The sequence below is a fragment of the Montipora capricornis genome, chromosome 6 (genome assembly GCF_036669925.1).
Source record: "Montipora capricornis isolate CH-2021 chromosome 6, ASM3666992v2, whole genome shotgun sequence".
Taxonomy (NCBI): Eukaryota; Metazoa; Cnidaria; class Anthozoa; order Scleractinia; family Acroporidae; genus Montipora; species Montipora capricornis.
The window spans coordinates 55,070,215-55,084,323 of NC_090888.1; the positions used below are offsets into that span (position 1 = coordinate 55,070,215).

Genomic DNA, 14,109 nt, shown 5'->3' on the forward strand with positions numbered 1-14,109 from the left:
TTCGCCAACATGGCTGGCAACTATGTATGGAAGTAATTTACATACAGTTGGCGATTTGACAAGAATTCACCAAAATCGCCATATTCACAAACCTAACAACCCAGGTCGCCCTATCGTTTCTGCCTGTAGTTGCCCCACCGAACTCATTTCTACCTACTTAGACAGGATTATGACGCCTATCGTCAAATCTTTGCCATCATACATTAAAAACAATACACACGCACTAAAAATTTTCCGCGATTTCAATTTCTCCGGTCAAGACAAACCTATTTTCACCATGGACATTACATCTCTGTACACAGTCATTCCCAATAGCGAAGGTCTTCAAGCACTTAAACACTTTTTCGATCAACGCACTGTCAAAGAACCAAGCTCGGAAACGCTCCTCCGTCTTGCCGAGCTAGTTTTAACGCTTAACTGTTTTTCATTCGCCGGCAACTATTACAAACAAATTAATGGTGTAGCGATGGGCACAAGAATGGGACCTAGCTATGCCAATCTTTTTGTAGGATATGTTGAACACCAATTTTTTAATCAGTACAACGGCCCCAAACCTGAACTCTACGGCCGCTACATCGACGACTGCATTGAAGCTAAATATTTCATCCAGCAGAGAAGAACTCGATCAATTTATAACCTCCGTCAATTCTTTTCATCCGCCTCTTAAATATACCTGGGAAATTTCGGAAACTTCATTGGCTTTCCTAGATATCGCGGAAATCGTCATATTCGCCAGATTCGCCAACATGACTGGCCACTATGTATGGAACTATTTACATACATTTGGCAATTTGACAAGAATTCGCCAAAATCGCCATATTCGCCAGATTCGCCAACATGGCCCGGCCACCCGGTATTGAACTAATTTACATACATTTGGCAATTTGACAAAATTTCTCCACAATAGACCCATATCATTCAATGTCCAAACCAAAGATTTTGCCCGTCGAACCTCTCATTCAGTGTGAGACTGGACGGGCAAAGACAATGCAAAGACAATGCAAAGACAATGCAAAGACAAAGTCTTTATTCCCCACGGACTCCAAAATGGCCGCCGAGTGATAAAGGTGAATCGCCATATTTGCCAAAATTGTCAAAATTTTCAAATTGTCGGCGATATTTTGTTATTTTGCCAATTTTGTTATTGCGTGCAATTCTGATATATGGACATAAGTGGAGTAATTTCGTTGTAGAAAGATCGAGAAAACTTGCAAACTAAGTTATCTCTTAGACTAATTTCGTTGATGGCGAAATAATTTACGCGAAGTTATTCCAAGTAATAACCAAACACCAAACAAGTGGATTTGCATTAATTTGAAAGGGCTCAAAATTACAAACTGTTTCCATGCTACCTAACAAGACAAAGGTCCGCAGATTTGGCACTTTCTACTCAACTCAAATTCTCTCTCTTTCTCCACATCATTGGCCTTTGGTCAATGTCGACTGAAATCTTTTCCAATTTATAACTTTTTGTCCGTCAAGTGTCAGACCTTTTTTTTACAAAAGAAAGGTCCATTGAAAAGTGAAAATAAAACGTGTAATGTCTACGACAACTGTGCTTCGTGCTGAAGCATTCTGTTTTGCATTAAGGACACAGCTTAATTTATTTGCCTCTTTTACCTGAAGTAGTCATCACAGGGCTAATTGTTGCTACATCCCTGAACTCTCAGACACGAACGGGTAAGATTTCAAACCTTTGTTTTGGTTTCATGCTCCCTTTCTGGTGATAATAATGGATCGAAATTATTGGCCCCAGATGCCTTTACTGAGTTTTCTAGGCTTTGTATGAGCTTCAGCCGTATGTCCAATTTGAAATCATAGAAACATATTCATTGTAATTTACAATAGCAGTCTAAATCAAGCGACAAAAGATCCTTAGCAGGAACTTCAAGCTGTTTGCGAGCAGTTCCAGGCGGTGTACTATGATCTATGTTGTATTTGGTTTACTTTTTGTCTCTTAACAAAATTAATTTTCTCGGGGAAATTTGAACACCATCTATATAACTGAAATCTATATGCTGTATATGATCATAGAAAGTAGCAAGTACTGAGCAAGTGAGCTCGGACTGTCTGCTAATCAGGTCAGCTAATAAGCAGTTGGAGATAGACATGGTTTGGGATGAATTATTAATTTGTCCGATGATAATGGACGGAGACTTCGTCTCGGTCCATAAACACGCAAAAAAAGAACTTGGCCAATATCCAGCCATTTTGACCTCACGCTTGGTCCATAACCCATATATATAGACTTGTCACGTCCATCAATCATAAAAAGGAAAGTTTGTTTTCCTATCTTCGTCTCTTCAATGAAATTAATGAAATTTGTAGAGTCTTCAAGTCATTTGTAGTGTGCATTTCCTGCTGGAAACGTTGAAGACATAATGGACTGCTTTGTCTCCTTTTATGGTGATGTGTCCTGAATGAAGCTAGAAAATTTGGCACTTGTTCCATGTGAAAATGTGTTGACGAAACGTTGATGTATTCAAAAATAAATGTCAATCACACTTCTGAAAGTAATACTACGGGTTTAGACATGGAGTTTTTTTGTCCCCTTTATATGGGGGATTATCCTCATTTTGGTAAGGATTAGACCAAAAAATATGTCCGCTGTATGTAAGGCATTATCCTTGTTTGGTTTTGCTGTGTGGATAAATGCCCCATGTTTTCCGGGGTGGGGGGGTGGAGGTTTACAGTGACATGTGCATTACAAACACAGCCTTAGCCAGCCCTACGACTTTTGAGAGTGGAGAAATAAGAAAATAAAATATAAAATACGTTTAAGCAAACATTTTAGCTAATTCCACCAAGAAAGCTGCTAGCGAACTTCGTTCTTCTGGAGCAATTTTCATACACATCATGACAGCACAAGAGAATCCTCTCTTGGACAACATTATTGTTTCGTAGGCTTCAAATTCAATTTGACACGACCGTCGTAATTCAGACACACGATTCAATTAATGCTAATTTCAACTGAGTGCAACACGCAGACAGTTCTGCTCCGCTAAAGTCGATAAAGCGCAACTCTTTGTGTCGGTAAGTGTTTTATTTTCTTTACTTGGAAATATACCGGTAGGAACTGATCTCGATACCTCTAGAAAGGAGGGGAAGGAAGAGCTTTTGAACGACTACAATATGTACGAGAGCCTATAACCGTTTACGGTTACGGCGGGATGATTTCAGAATGTTTGCCAACTGTTCTCAGTTTTTTGAAAGGTAGCTCAGTATCCATAGAATAGATCATTATCCAACTGATACTTTTTCTATGAAAAGTAAGTGATTCACCAATGAGATCGTGATTTAGCCAACGGATAGACCCTCGCTTTGAACTACTGGTGTTCAATTAATGTTATCCAGTACGCTAACTTGTGTAGTATCCACATCAAAAACTAATAGTTAACCTCTGCAAATAAGGCAATCAAGGCATCGCGGTTAATGTAAGTTCGAGCCCTTTTTTCCGGCAAGTTTTGCCCCACTCTATTTTTCTTTTCCTTTCTTTTTTTTATTTAACTGAGCCGTGCGCGAAGGGGCGAGTTAAATATCCACACTTTCACAGAAACTGAGGTGAATAATTTTTTTTTATTATCATATGGCCCGTACGGCCCCGCGCGCGCTTTTATTTCAAAACTATTAGGAAAATCCCCGTCCTACACATTAGCGCGAGCAGGGCCGGAAAACGCCGTACGGCCGTACCAGAAACACGTACTGCTCCGTACGATACAGTTTTAGGGGATTTCGTCTCTTTTAAACATCCAAGTAATTTACAGCCAGAAAAGCAAAAATGCAAACAACATATTAGATAAATTTTCTGCGCAGATTTCTGTTTTTTTTATTTTGTCCTAACTTCATCTTCTGAGGGCTCATGAATAGTGTAAAGAGTCCATATGATAAAATGCTTATTATTGACTGAGTTTAGGTCGGGCCGGACAGGAAAATATTTGGCCCTCGGTCATGGCGCACGGGCCTAAGCCCTCGGGCCAAATATTTTGCTGTCCGGCCCGACCTAAACTCAGTCAATAAGTACATAGTATATACCACACAAGATGAATAAAAAGCGAACGCCGCGGCTACTCGGAGATGAATGGTGCTTAGCTAATCACCTCCGAGTTAGCCAATCAGAGCGAGCGTAGAGCACTATTCACTTGCGTGGTATATACTAATTAATAACTATTTACCGAAGTAAATAGGTGGCTAGTGTCCAAGTAGCTAGCATCACTAGCCACCGACACTGAGGTGAATATTTTCTTTAGTATTTATTACTAAAACAGAGAGGTAATATAGCACAAAAAGATATTTTAACTCATTTATTCCTGCAACGATTACAATATTATATTTCGGGTGCAAATCAATCTTCAACAATAACTGGGGGTAACGTGGTGTGAGATGATGTACAAATCGAAATCCGCCAACAGAATGATTAAACAACTTTTAATGACAGTTCAAAGAACATATTTCAGTTGAGATTGTTGATAAATATTTTAATTTGTGTATAGTGCCCGCAAGGCATACATGATATATTCCCATGATGCACTTGCCCAAAGGAATGGCCGTTTCAGATTATTAAATGTTGTGTTGTGTATTCTTTTCCGTATTTTTCTTCTCCACCCAAGACAATCATGATCAATATCGATGTTTTTTAGCTCGTAGAAATGTAGATATGACTGATTAGTGAGTAGTAGTAGTAGTAGTAGTAGTAGTAGTAGTAGTAGTAGTAGTAGTAGTAGTAGTAGTAGTGCTGAGCGAACACATAATTGAGAAAAGAAAATATGGCGTTTCAAAACTAACACATTGAAAGTATGATTATCTGTTTATCTCTATACTCTGCTCTATTTTGTTTCGTTATCAGTTTGACTAACTGATTGGAACCATGGAAGAAACAGTGAAAGTTGCCATAACAACAATAACGTCCATACTGATAGTTATCAGTATCGTTGGGAACTCCATTGTTTGTGTTGTTGTGATCAAAAATCGAGACATGAGGTAGGGGCACCCTTAATAATAAATTACTTACACGAGAGCTAAGGAGTAAACCCTGCTAGCTACTTATTGATTACTTCATTTTCAATTCGTTGTTTGTTTTTCTAACACAGACCCTGCACTGTCTGGGATACCGTAATATTGCCTTCTAATTCAGGCAGCATAATAAATTAATAAGAAGTTAACGTTTAAAACCGTCAGCTGTCTTTAAATGACAAATCGCTTAATTACTTATAGGATTCCCATCAATTATCTGATTGTAAACCTGGCAGTGGCAGACATAATATACGCCATATTTCTCGTCCCGATGCTGATTCTAAGCCATATTTCTAATCACCCAGAAGGAATAACTGGGAAGGTATTGTGTACATTGCTGACGGACGGGATCGTAGCCTGGATCGGGGCGGCGTCCTCTGTTATCACCTTAACTGCCATCGCGTTTGAACGATATTGCGCGGTAATACATCCGCAAAGAAAGACGGGAAGCTTTACCATGCGTAAGCTGAAGGTATGTCACATGATAAAAGGGAAAAACAAAAGACAGAAGTTCAGTTGAAGTGCCTCTGGCTGTATTTACTTCATTTTCAATTCCCAAAAAACAATTGAGAACAACGTTGCTTTTTCATAAAATTTTAAACTCTTTTATTTGTGCGCAACACCAATCCGCTGATTAAAAGGACGAGACGAAATAAATAAACGACAATGGCGAATGAACTATACAGCCAGGTCTCTAATAAATTGGGAGAAGAAATGAGCCATTCTGTTTACACAAACTGGAGAAGATCCTTAGATGACTGTTACATAAACTGGCCTTATGGTGAGGATAAATTAAAGGAGCTCCACGATATTCTAAACAGCCTAGCTGGTAGCATTCAAATTACTGCTGAAACTAGCTGCAAAGAACTTCCGTTCCTTGATGTGATGATAAGAAAAACAATCATGGCTCACCTAACAATCGATATTTATTATAAATCGACGGATCCATTCCAGTACCTCCCATATACATCCAGCCATCCAAAAATAAAAAGGGATCTACTTAACTGACTCTTTACATTAATTACCCTTGTCCGCTTGTTAATCACATGTTGATCCAGCGTTATCACATAGAACTGAACTGGCCCTTAGGGAGTCCCACGAAAATGCTACACATTAAGTGATTAATCAGCCATGTTGCCAGCATGGTGGTCCTGATAGTGTAGTGGTCATCACACCCGACTGGTGATCAGGGGGACGTGTGTTCAAATCCCACTCGGGGCAATCACAGTATTCCGAATTTCCTCAGAAGTTGTGCAGTGTTGAGTTTCCCGTACCTTTCTCTCCATTTCTCCTCATCTTGGACTGTGAAGCCATTTGCGATCCTCGTGGAAGTGATACATATATATAGTCAGTTAAGTAGATCCCTTGAACCAACAACATATCAAGAAGAACCGTGCGAGAGGATCAAGGCGATTGGTGGGCCAAATGGCGGCAAACTAAATGAGAACATTTTCAATGGCTAATTATCAGCTTATGATTCGTCAAAATTGCATACGTTTTCGGCATATGTGCCGAAGATGAGACGCTGATTGGCACTTTAAGCTCAAAGCAGTTTTCAATAGAGTGTCGAGAGTAATTAAGTAATGGCGAATGCCGCACTTTCTGATTGGCCTAAAAATAGCGCGTGTTTTTCAGCCAATGAGAAGCAATCGTTTTCCCGCGCTTGGGGTAACTACGAATTTTGATTGGCAGGGCTCCTTGCGTTGTTTGCGATTGGTCAGATAAATATTTTATGTGGCTGTTTCACGACACTCGTTTGAAAAGGGCTTAAATTTATTTGTGATACTTTCATTTGACGTATTTAATAGATACAATACGAGAGAAAGATCTGTGTAGGTATTTAAAATTGCTCGCCGAAACTAAGTCATTGCCAATGCCATAGAGACTGAACGTGAATTATGATAATTGTCCTTAATTTTAGTAATCATCAGAGAACTTCGAGAAGGGTCGGTATGAGCATGATCATGAGTAGATTAATATATTCTGAATCTAAGTTAAAGATTCAGGATTTCCACGGTGACCATAATATTCTTTCATGCACCTGTCATGCACCGTTTTCTTAATTTAGCCCGGGAACGTTATAAAACCGCTCTTGTTAAACGACTCAATGTTTGGATGTTTGCCTATTTTCCTTTTCAGTTCATAATTTTCGCATCTTGGGCTTTTGCATTCATTCTCCAAATACCCCAGTTCTTGAACAAGGAGTTTAACAGGGAAATTAATCCACATTTCTGTATAAGCGCGTGGCGCGAGAAGTGGATAACTCGGGCTTTCTTCCTGGTGTGGCTTGCCTTCTATGTTATTTCCTCTGCGTTGATGGCTGTGTTGTACTACAAGATCATACGCGCCCTGTGGTTTAAACGTGATGGAGATAACAATGCCACACACCAACAGCAGGTATGAAATGTTGATGACGGACTATGGGTTAAATTAGATTCATAATCAGGCCGTCTACATGCATGGAAGCAATTTAGCATATGATTTCCCTTTACATTTCCAATCCATGCACTCCCCTCACCCCACCCGAGAATTTCTGTGGTATTTGTCTTTGTCATTAATGTTGCAAAAATGCCACAATGGAGCCAGCGCATACTTACAAATTCCCACCGTGGGACTTTCGAAAGAGTGCGGGAGGAGAGCAGCGAAAGTTTCATGACGAATAGTACACCATCAAGTAAAATATAAACTGTAACAAATTTGGTTTAAAATTCTGACGCGCCTCACAATTTTTCCCTCACAAAAGGAAACATTTCCGGCAAATAGAAGAGCTCATTACTAAACGGTAATCGGAGGGTCGTCGTAAGTTCGACTCCTGCAAAGGAACTTCTGATTTTTCCCGAACATCACTCGAGTCAGCCGAGTCACCATCGAAATAAGAAATACATCTCCTCATGAACCGAGGTTGCTCACCATGAGCGACTCGCTAAGACGATAGTTATTACTATTAATTATGGTGGCTCAAAACTCTCTTTAGAACGAATGAAGTTACAACACTGTATCACGTAATACCAATATTATGGTACCATATGAAACACGTAGTATGTCACCGTGGCAACGGAAAAGCCCGGCAAAGACACACTATATTTTGGATTTAGTTGCTCACATCTCAAAAACGATCTTGGCTTTCTGATCACTTTTTAGCAATAAAAAATGGGGTCACCGAGTTTGTTTTTAAGATATAAGCAACTTAAGGCAAAATAAAGGGTGTTTTTATAGGGCTTGCCCGTCGCCAAGGTAACATATTACGTCACAATAATGACTGCATCTTGTTCAGCAATAATCCGTGTTCCATTTGGTACGGTTTTAACCGCAATATTGCTATTACATGATACAGAATTGTAGTGCCGATCCTTCTAATAAGAGCGTTACTTTGAAGCGTTGAAACCGTTTTGAGCCACCTTAAAAAACACGATAAATACGTAGCTTTTTCGCTATATTTAAATGCAAGAGGATAACGGCAGCTATCAATGAATGGAATAGGTCTAGCATATCAGTGTTCAGCCATAAATAAAGTGGTAAGTATGGAAAAAGCAACAAGAAAGTTTCTATTAATCCTTCCAAATTCCAATCCATGACCTATCGACTAATTCCGAGTCTTTCCCTGCTTTGTCCCCTGCTGTTGGCGCGGGAGTGGAGGAGTGGGCTGTTCCAGTCTATCCTAAAAAGACGGGTCACCTCGCAGCTCTTACAAGGTCTCACCTGATTGGAGACCACCCTTGAGGTTTAACAAAAGAACAAATAACAGAAACAATGGCCCTAGGCCTAAAACAAAAGGGCCATTGTTTCTGTTACTTGTTCTTTTGTTAAACCTCAAGGGTGGTCTCCAATCAGGTGAGACCTTGTAGGAGCTACGAGGCTACCGAAAGAGACATCATTGACTCTAGCCTCCCACACAGACGTTCTTAGGGCTTCGTCACGCGTTCCTCTCCCACTAACGTCTGCTGAAACGAAAAACCACCGTTCGGGGATTACGGACCAATCAGTTTTGCGTAAACTTGTGTTTTGTAAGGCATTCTCCACAGCACGAGATTGGCTGTGCACAACACAATAGACCATTTTCGAATTTTCACAGCTGGACTAGATGTAGCATGAAATGGAGGCTAATGCGTGCAAATCTTTTCAAATGCAAATTAATTTGCCAGCATTAGCCTCCATTTCATGCTAGATCCAGTCCAACCATTAGAATAAGAAACTGGCCTATTAGTCAACGCTTATTAGTTTCTTTAAATAGTGGGCAAACAGCTGTTAAGCGGAAGTGGTTTTTCCTTTCAGCAGACGTTCGTGGGGGAAGAACGCGTGACGAAGCCGTAAGAACGCCTGCGTGGGTGGCTACATTAACTTATACTTTTTATGTATTTTTAAGTTAGCGGCAATCATAAACTTCAAAATAAGGAACGAAGCATGTACTAATTTTTAAATCCGAAAGAAAGAGACTTAGCGATGCCCAACCCTGGTGAACCAACAGCGAAAAAAACTTGAACGAAAAAACGCCCCGGGGGGGGGGGGAGGGGGGAGAAGGGGTCAATTAACGGAGCCTAACAAGTCTTTAATTTAACAACAGGGTGTGCTGAAGGTACGACAGCGAGTCACGTTGATGGTTGTGGCTGTCACTGTAATATTTTCAATATGTTGGGGCATAGACTCGGCGATGCATGTGTTAGTAGATGTTTCCTCCATCGACCTTGGTCCTCTCGCTATTCCGATTGCTCACACCATGGTCATGTTCAACTCTGCTGTGAATCCGTTTGCATACGCTCTGATAAGCCAGCGATTCAGGCATAAGATAAAGGAAACAATATGCCGCCGCTCAATTTTAGTTGATGATGCGGTAGTCTGGTCGACGAGTAAGCGACACAAGAGCATCGAGATGGTTGCCACCTCCACCTTGCAGACCGACGCAGCGGGGTCAAGTTTTATGGAGTAATAGACTTCATATCCTTTTTGGTATTTTAATGCCTAGATAATTAATGTAATCGATGTGAAAGCAGAGGATAACACAAAGAACATATAGCACACCACCTGCCGCAGTTTCCAGAGCTGAACCCTCACTTACTAGCGAAGTGTCGTTGCTAACCGTTGACTAACGGCTACTAGACCGAATTGCTTGAAGCGTGGTTAGTATAAACCATTGAGCGTATTCATAAATAGCGGCCAAAAAATTGTTCTTTTGTCTTCTTGTTAATGAGACCAACCAGCCTCGCTCTAAGGCAACATTTCTTTTGTAGTTTTTTCCATGCAAACGAGGCTAATTGGCCTTATTAGCACAAGGATAAAAGAGTGATTTAATGCCCGCCATTTATGAATACGATTTATTGGTTAGTTAAAGTGGCATGAAATCCTAAAAGTTGTCATGCTAACCACGACTCTAAAGCCGCGGCTACACGAGCGATTTTTTGCTCATGGAGGAGCAGTGTTGGCCCAGTAGTGCGAGCGCTCGCCTTTCACCAATGTGTCCTGTGTGGGTTGTTTGTTGGTCTCCTGCTATGCTCCGAGTACTCTGATTTTCCCTCAGTTTTTTTCTGTCTCCTCCATGAGTAGAGGATTAGTGTTAGGCTGTGTAAGCTTCAGGCGTTGATCAAGTGATCACCAGGTGATCTGGTGACGTAATTCGGAGGACTGGGGAGAAAAATTTTAACGCCGTATCCCACAAACGCGCGCGGCCTTATTTTCGAATTCAACATGGCATAGGCGAGATTAGAGCTCGTCGGGTCTACTTGAATGTTCATTCAGTAACAGGAAATGTGGTAGACACGGAATGATCTGTTGAGTTCTGGCGATGGAAATACTGCAGGGAGTTTGGAGACAACACCTAAGGCCGCGCGCGGTTGTGGGATACGGCGTTAAAATTTTTCTTCCCAGTACTTCTTATATTACTTCAGAAGCCCATAGCCAGGAGCCTGTAACTTCAATACCAATACTAGGCCAATACTAGGCCAATGCTAGGCCTATACTCCAATAACAGGTCCACGTAACGGTATTTCCAGAGATCCAGCTATTTTCAGACGAGTAATTAAATAAGAAGACATGGCATTCTCAATCCCATAGGTAAGAATTTCTTATGCAAGACTTGTAATTATCTGGAAAGGTCTGGTTTTATCGGAAAATCAATCTTAAAGTACCTCGCTCTGTAAAAACCCGTTCCACAAATACAATAGAGAGCTTTAGATTCTAGGACGAGAACGACAACGGGTACGAGATTTTCTCATAGAACAACAGTAACCGCGCTAAAAACCAGCGTCATTTTGCGGGAAAAACGTGATACCGTCGTCATTTTAGTACGAGGTTTGCAAAAATGTCGTCGTGTCAAAACAAGGCAACAACACGGTAGCAGTTTTGGCATTTTTCGATCAAGAAAAGGCTCAGTTACCAGCAATAAGAATAACTGAGCAACTTATGCTACTAACAAAGAGTAAGATTAATCGTACGGGTTATATATTTTCTAAGTATTTTTGCCAAAAAACAGGCAGTCAAAACTCGTACTCGTTCTCGTCCTCGTCCTAGAATCTAAAGGTCCCTAATGATGTTGTACGCTCCCGGTCATGGGCTTCTGCAGACGCGCCTTGAAAGAGAGGCTGAAAATACATATTGACTATCATAGACGGTGTGCAATGTACGAAAGGTTGGAAACTCACTGTAAAGATTGACGAATAGAAATGTTGCTTGCATCTTATGTTGGAAGAATTAAAAAAAGCTTTCTAAGGAATTGCAGAAATGCAGACATAAACACGTAAGCTAATTGATCCTAATTCGATTGCCATTTCACAACTTAAAAAGTACACAAAAGTGGATTTGAAAGTTACACGTCCAGGTACAAAAACCTGAATAATTTTAACCAGTCGGAAATAAGATTCCTCCTGCAGGTCCCCCAAATCACATCATATTTAAACTGATCGTATCAGCCAGGAAAGTGCTCTTTAAAATTTCTCGTTTGACAAGAAAAAATATAACTAGAGCAACGCAAATATAAAAATATTTGCTTTACCTCTTGAATTGGTATTTCGAGTTATTCTGTTTTTTTCAACTAAACATAATTTGTTGTTCCTTTGCTGCCAAAGCCCACGCAAAAGAATCTCTCCACCTATTTTGTCGTTCCACGTTTCATATGCCGCACACATAAAAAAATTAACAAACCAAGATGTCATTTCCTTCACGAAAGCGCGTTGAGAGGCCTGGGCTCATCCTTAATCTGGCAAAGTGCTTTGCGCTCCTGTCTTGAAAGAGTTTCTACGAGAGTTCAACATGATCTCTTCCTCAGTTGAAGGATTATACTTCATTGTCAGTTTGCCTTAAATGTATTATTCTCCATTTTGATCACTCTGTCCCAGGACTTGTGGTATGAAAAGGAAAAGAAAATAATAAAAGCACCCTCTTGACAGGATTTGAACCCGGAGCACCCACCTTGAAGGAACTGTTTTTATCCACTTAACCACCAATGATCAACTGATTAGAAAATGCACCGATTGTTTACCAAAACTAATTAGTATATATATAAAATCATTGCTGAATAATGTTTAAGTCTGAGGCTTGATAATAAAATGGTTAGCTTTCTCTTGACGTTTGGTAACCGAAAATTTTCACTGTGTAAGCTTGCTTCTTTGCGGGTGTTAATACACATTTAAAGTGGCACTTTTGGAAGAAAAAATTATTGGCATTAATAAAAAAAGACATCCTTCGAGTCCTGCGAGTCCAGACATTGTGGTTCGGGTTAAAAGAAATATGTTCATTTCCCATGATCCCTATCAAGCTTTCAGTGTCCAAAATGAACGATAATACTTGACTTGGAAGAAATGGACAATTAAGAATAATCCTTTAATTGAGGGAGAGACTTGGTTGGAGAGTTTCAAAGCAGGTTGTAACGTCAAATGAGGAATAGCCCCAGCCCTCTCACAAGCTCGGTCGTGCTCAAACTTATACAGCCTCCATAATGATAGAACGAAGCGGGTGGGCCGGATTGATCCTAAGACAGAAACTTTAGGAGTGAAACATAAGCCTATACCCTTTTCAGAATTTCAAATAAAAACTTCACTACTTTCTCCGTCCACTGACAAGAGCTCATATGAATCATTCCCTGTCGCATCCTCGACGGCCTGTGGTTGCTTAGTATTCTCTGAAATTTCCCTGAGAGGTTTCACTTGAAATCTGGAAGATGGGGTGGTTGAAACGCTTGGGGGAGGAGACGGATCAGTGATGCCATTTACAAGTGGTTGATTTTCTTTCTGTGCACTTGTGACATTTTCTGAAGGCTTGGACAAGCTGAACTGCAAAGGAATTACCAGCATTTATTACACTTGGTCGTTGATTTAAGAATCTCTGGCCACCCTAAAGCGTTTCATGCTCTGTATTTTTTTGTGACCATCCACAGCTTGGGGCTAAATAATATACATTATCACCTGTAATAATATTTTTTCGACGGCATGAAAGTTTAAGTAACAGGAGACAATTTTTTCTTGCAAATCCCATAGCGATAATCGTGCATCAAAACTATTGCAAGTTGCAGGAAGTATGCCTTGCGTGCGCAATATTAGTTTTTACCACAATTGCTTGTAATCTCGCAATCTGATTGGCTAATTTACCATTGTCGATAAGAGTCTAGACAACGCTGCTCGCATCATGCTCGCGTCAATTTGTCACGCAATGTAATACCCAATCAGGAACGCTCATTTTGGGAAATAAACCAATCATAAATTACCGTTATGGACAACGCTTGCTCTTTCTTTGTGTCATGATTTTGGTCGCGCTCTGAAATAAAAACTTTCTTTAGCGTTGAATGTTGTGGTAAAAAACAAATCGAAGGTGGTTCAGCGGCTACGCCTCGTTAGTCCACAACATTTTGACCACTGTGATGACGAATATCGTTGTCGATAAGAGTACAGACAACGCTGACCCACTTTCTATTTGTTAAATTTCGGCATGTTTTGATTGGAAGACTAGAAAAAATGCGACTTTTTCGTTGTGAGCATGCGTAAGAGGAACTTCTGGATGTTCAAATTTATTGCGCAAGCTCAGAAAGAAAAACAAGCAGTCATGATCGTTTCCGTACCCAGATTTAGAGGACGCTACTTTTTGCCCACGACTTGTGAACACGCACCATGTAAAGAT

The 14,109-nt window shown here is 40.4% G+C and overlaps 1 protein-coding gene and 1 pseudogene across 2 annotated transcripts; one reads left to right on the plus strand and one right to left on the minus strand.

Annotated features, from left to right (window-relative positions):
- Positions 1-1,565: 1,565 nt before the first annotated feature.
- On the plus strand, positions 1,566-13,189 carry LOC138050666 (neuropeptide FF receptor 1-like). Of its 2 annotated transcripts, XM_068896970.1 has the most exons (5): positions 1,598-1,680; positions 4,844-4,977; positions 5,212-5,482; positions 7,150-7,407; positions 9,572-13,189. In XM_068896970.1, the coding sequence occupies exons 2-5, from the start codon at positions 4,865-4,867 to the stop codon at positions 9,932-9,934; spliced, it is 1,005 nt and encodes a 334-aa protein (XP_068753071.1). In that variant the 5' UTR covers positions 1,598-1,680; positions 4,844-4,864; the 3' UTR covers positions 9,935-13,189. The 2 variants fall into 2 exon arrangements, with proteins under 2 accessions (XP_068753072.1, XP_068753071.1); XM_068896971.1 differs by lacking the exon at positions 4,844-4,977 and having other exon boundaries at positions 1,566-1,680.
- Positions 13,020-14,109, minus strand: part of LOC138054169 (uncharacterized) — a 5,356-nt pseudogene continuing 4,266 nt past the window's right edge.

Bases quoted from the DNA above. Each gene is read 5' to 3' on its own strand.
- LOC138050666 (XM_068896970.1), top strand. From the start codon at position 4,865: ATGGAAGAAACAGTGAAAGTTGCCATAACAACAATAACGTCCATACTG. The intron at 5,483-7,149 runs GTATGTCACATG...TTTCCTTTTCAG, and splicing joins TTACCATGCGTAAGCTGAAG to TTCATAATTTTCGCATCTTG. The intron at 7,408-9,571 runs GTATGAAATGTT...ATTTAACAACAG, and splicing joins ATGCCACACACCAACAGCAG to GGTGTGCTGAAGGTACGACA.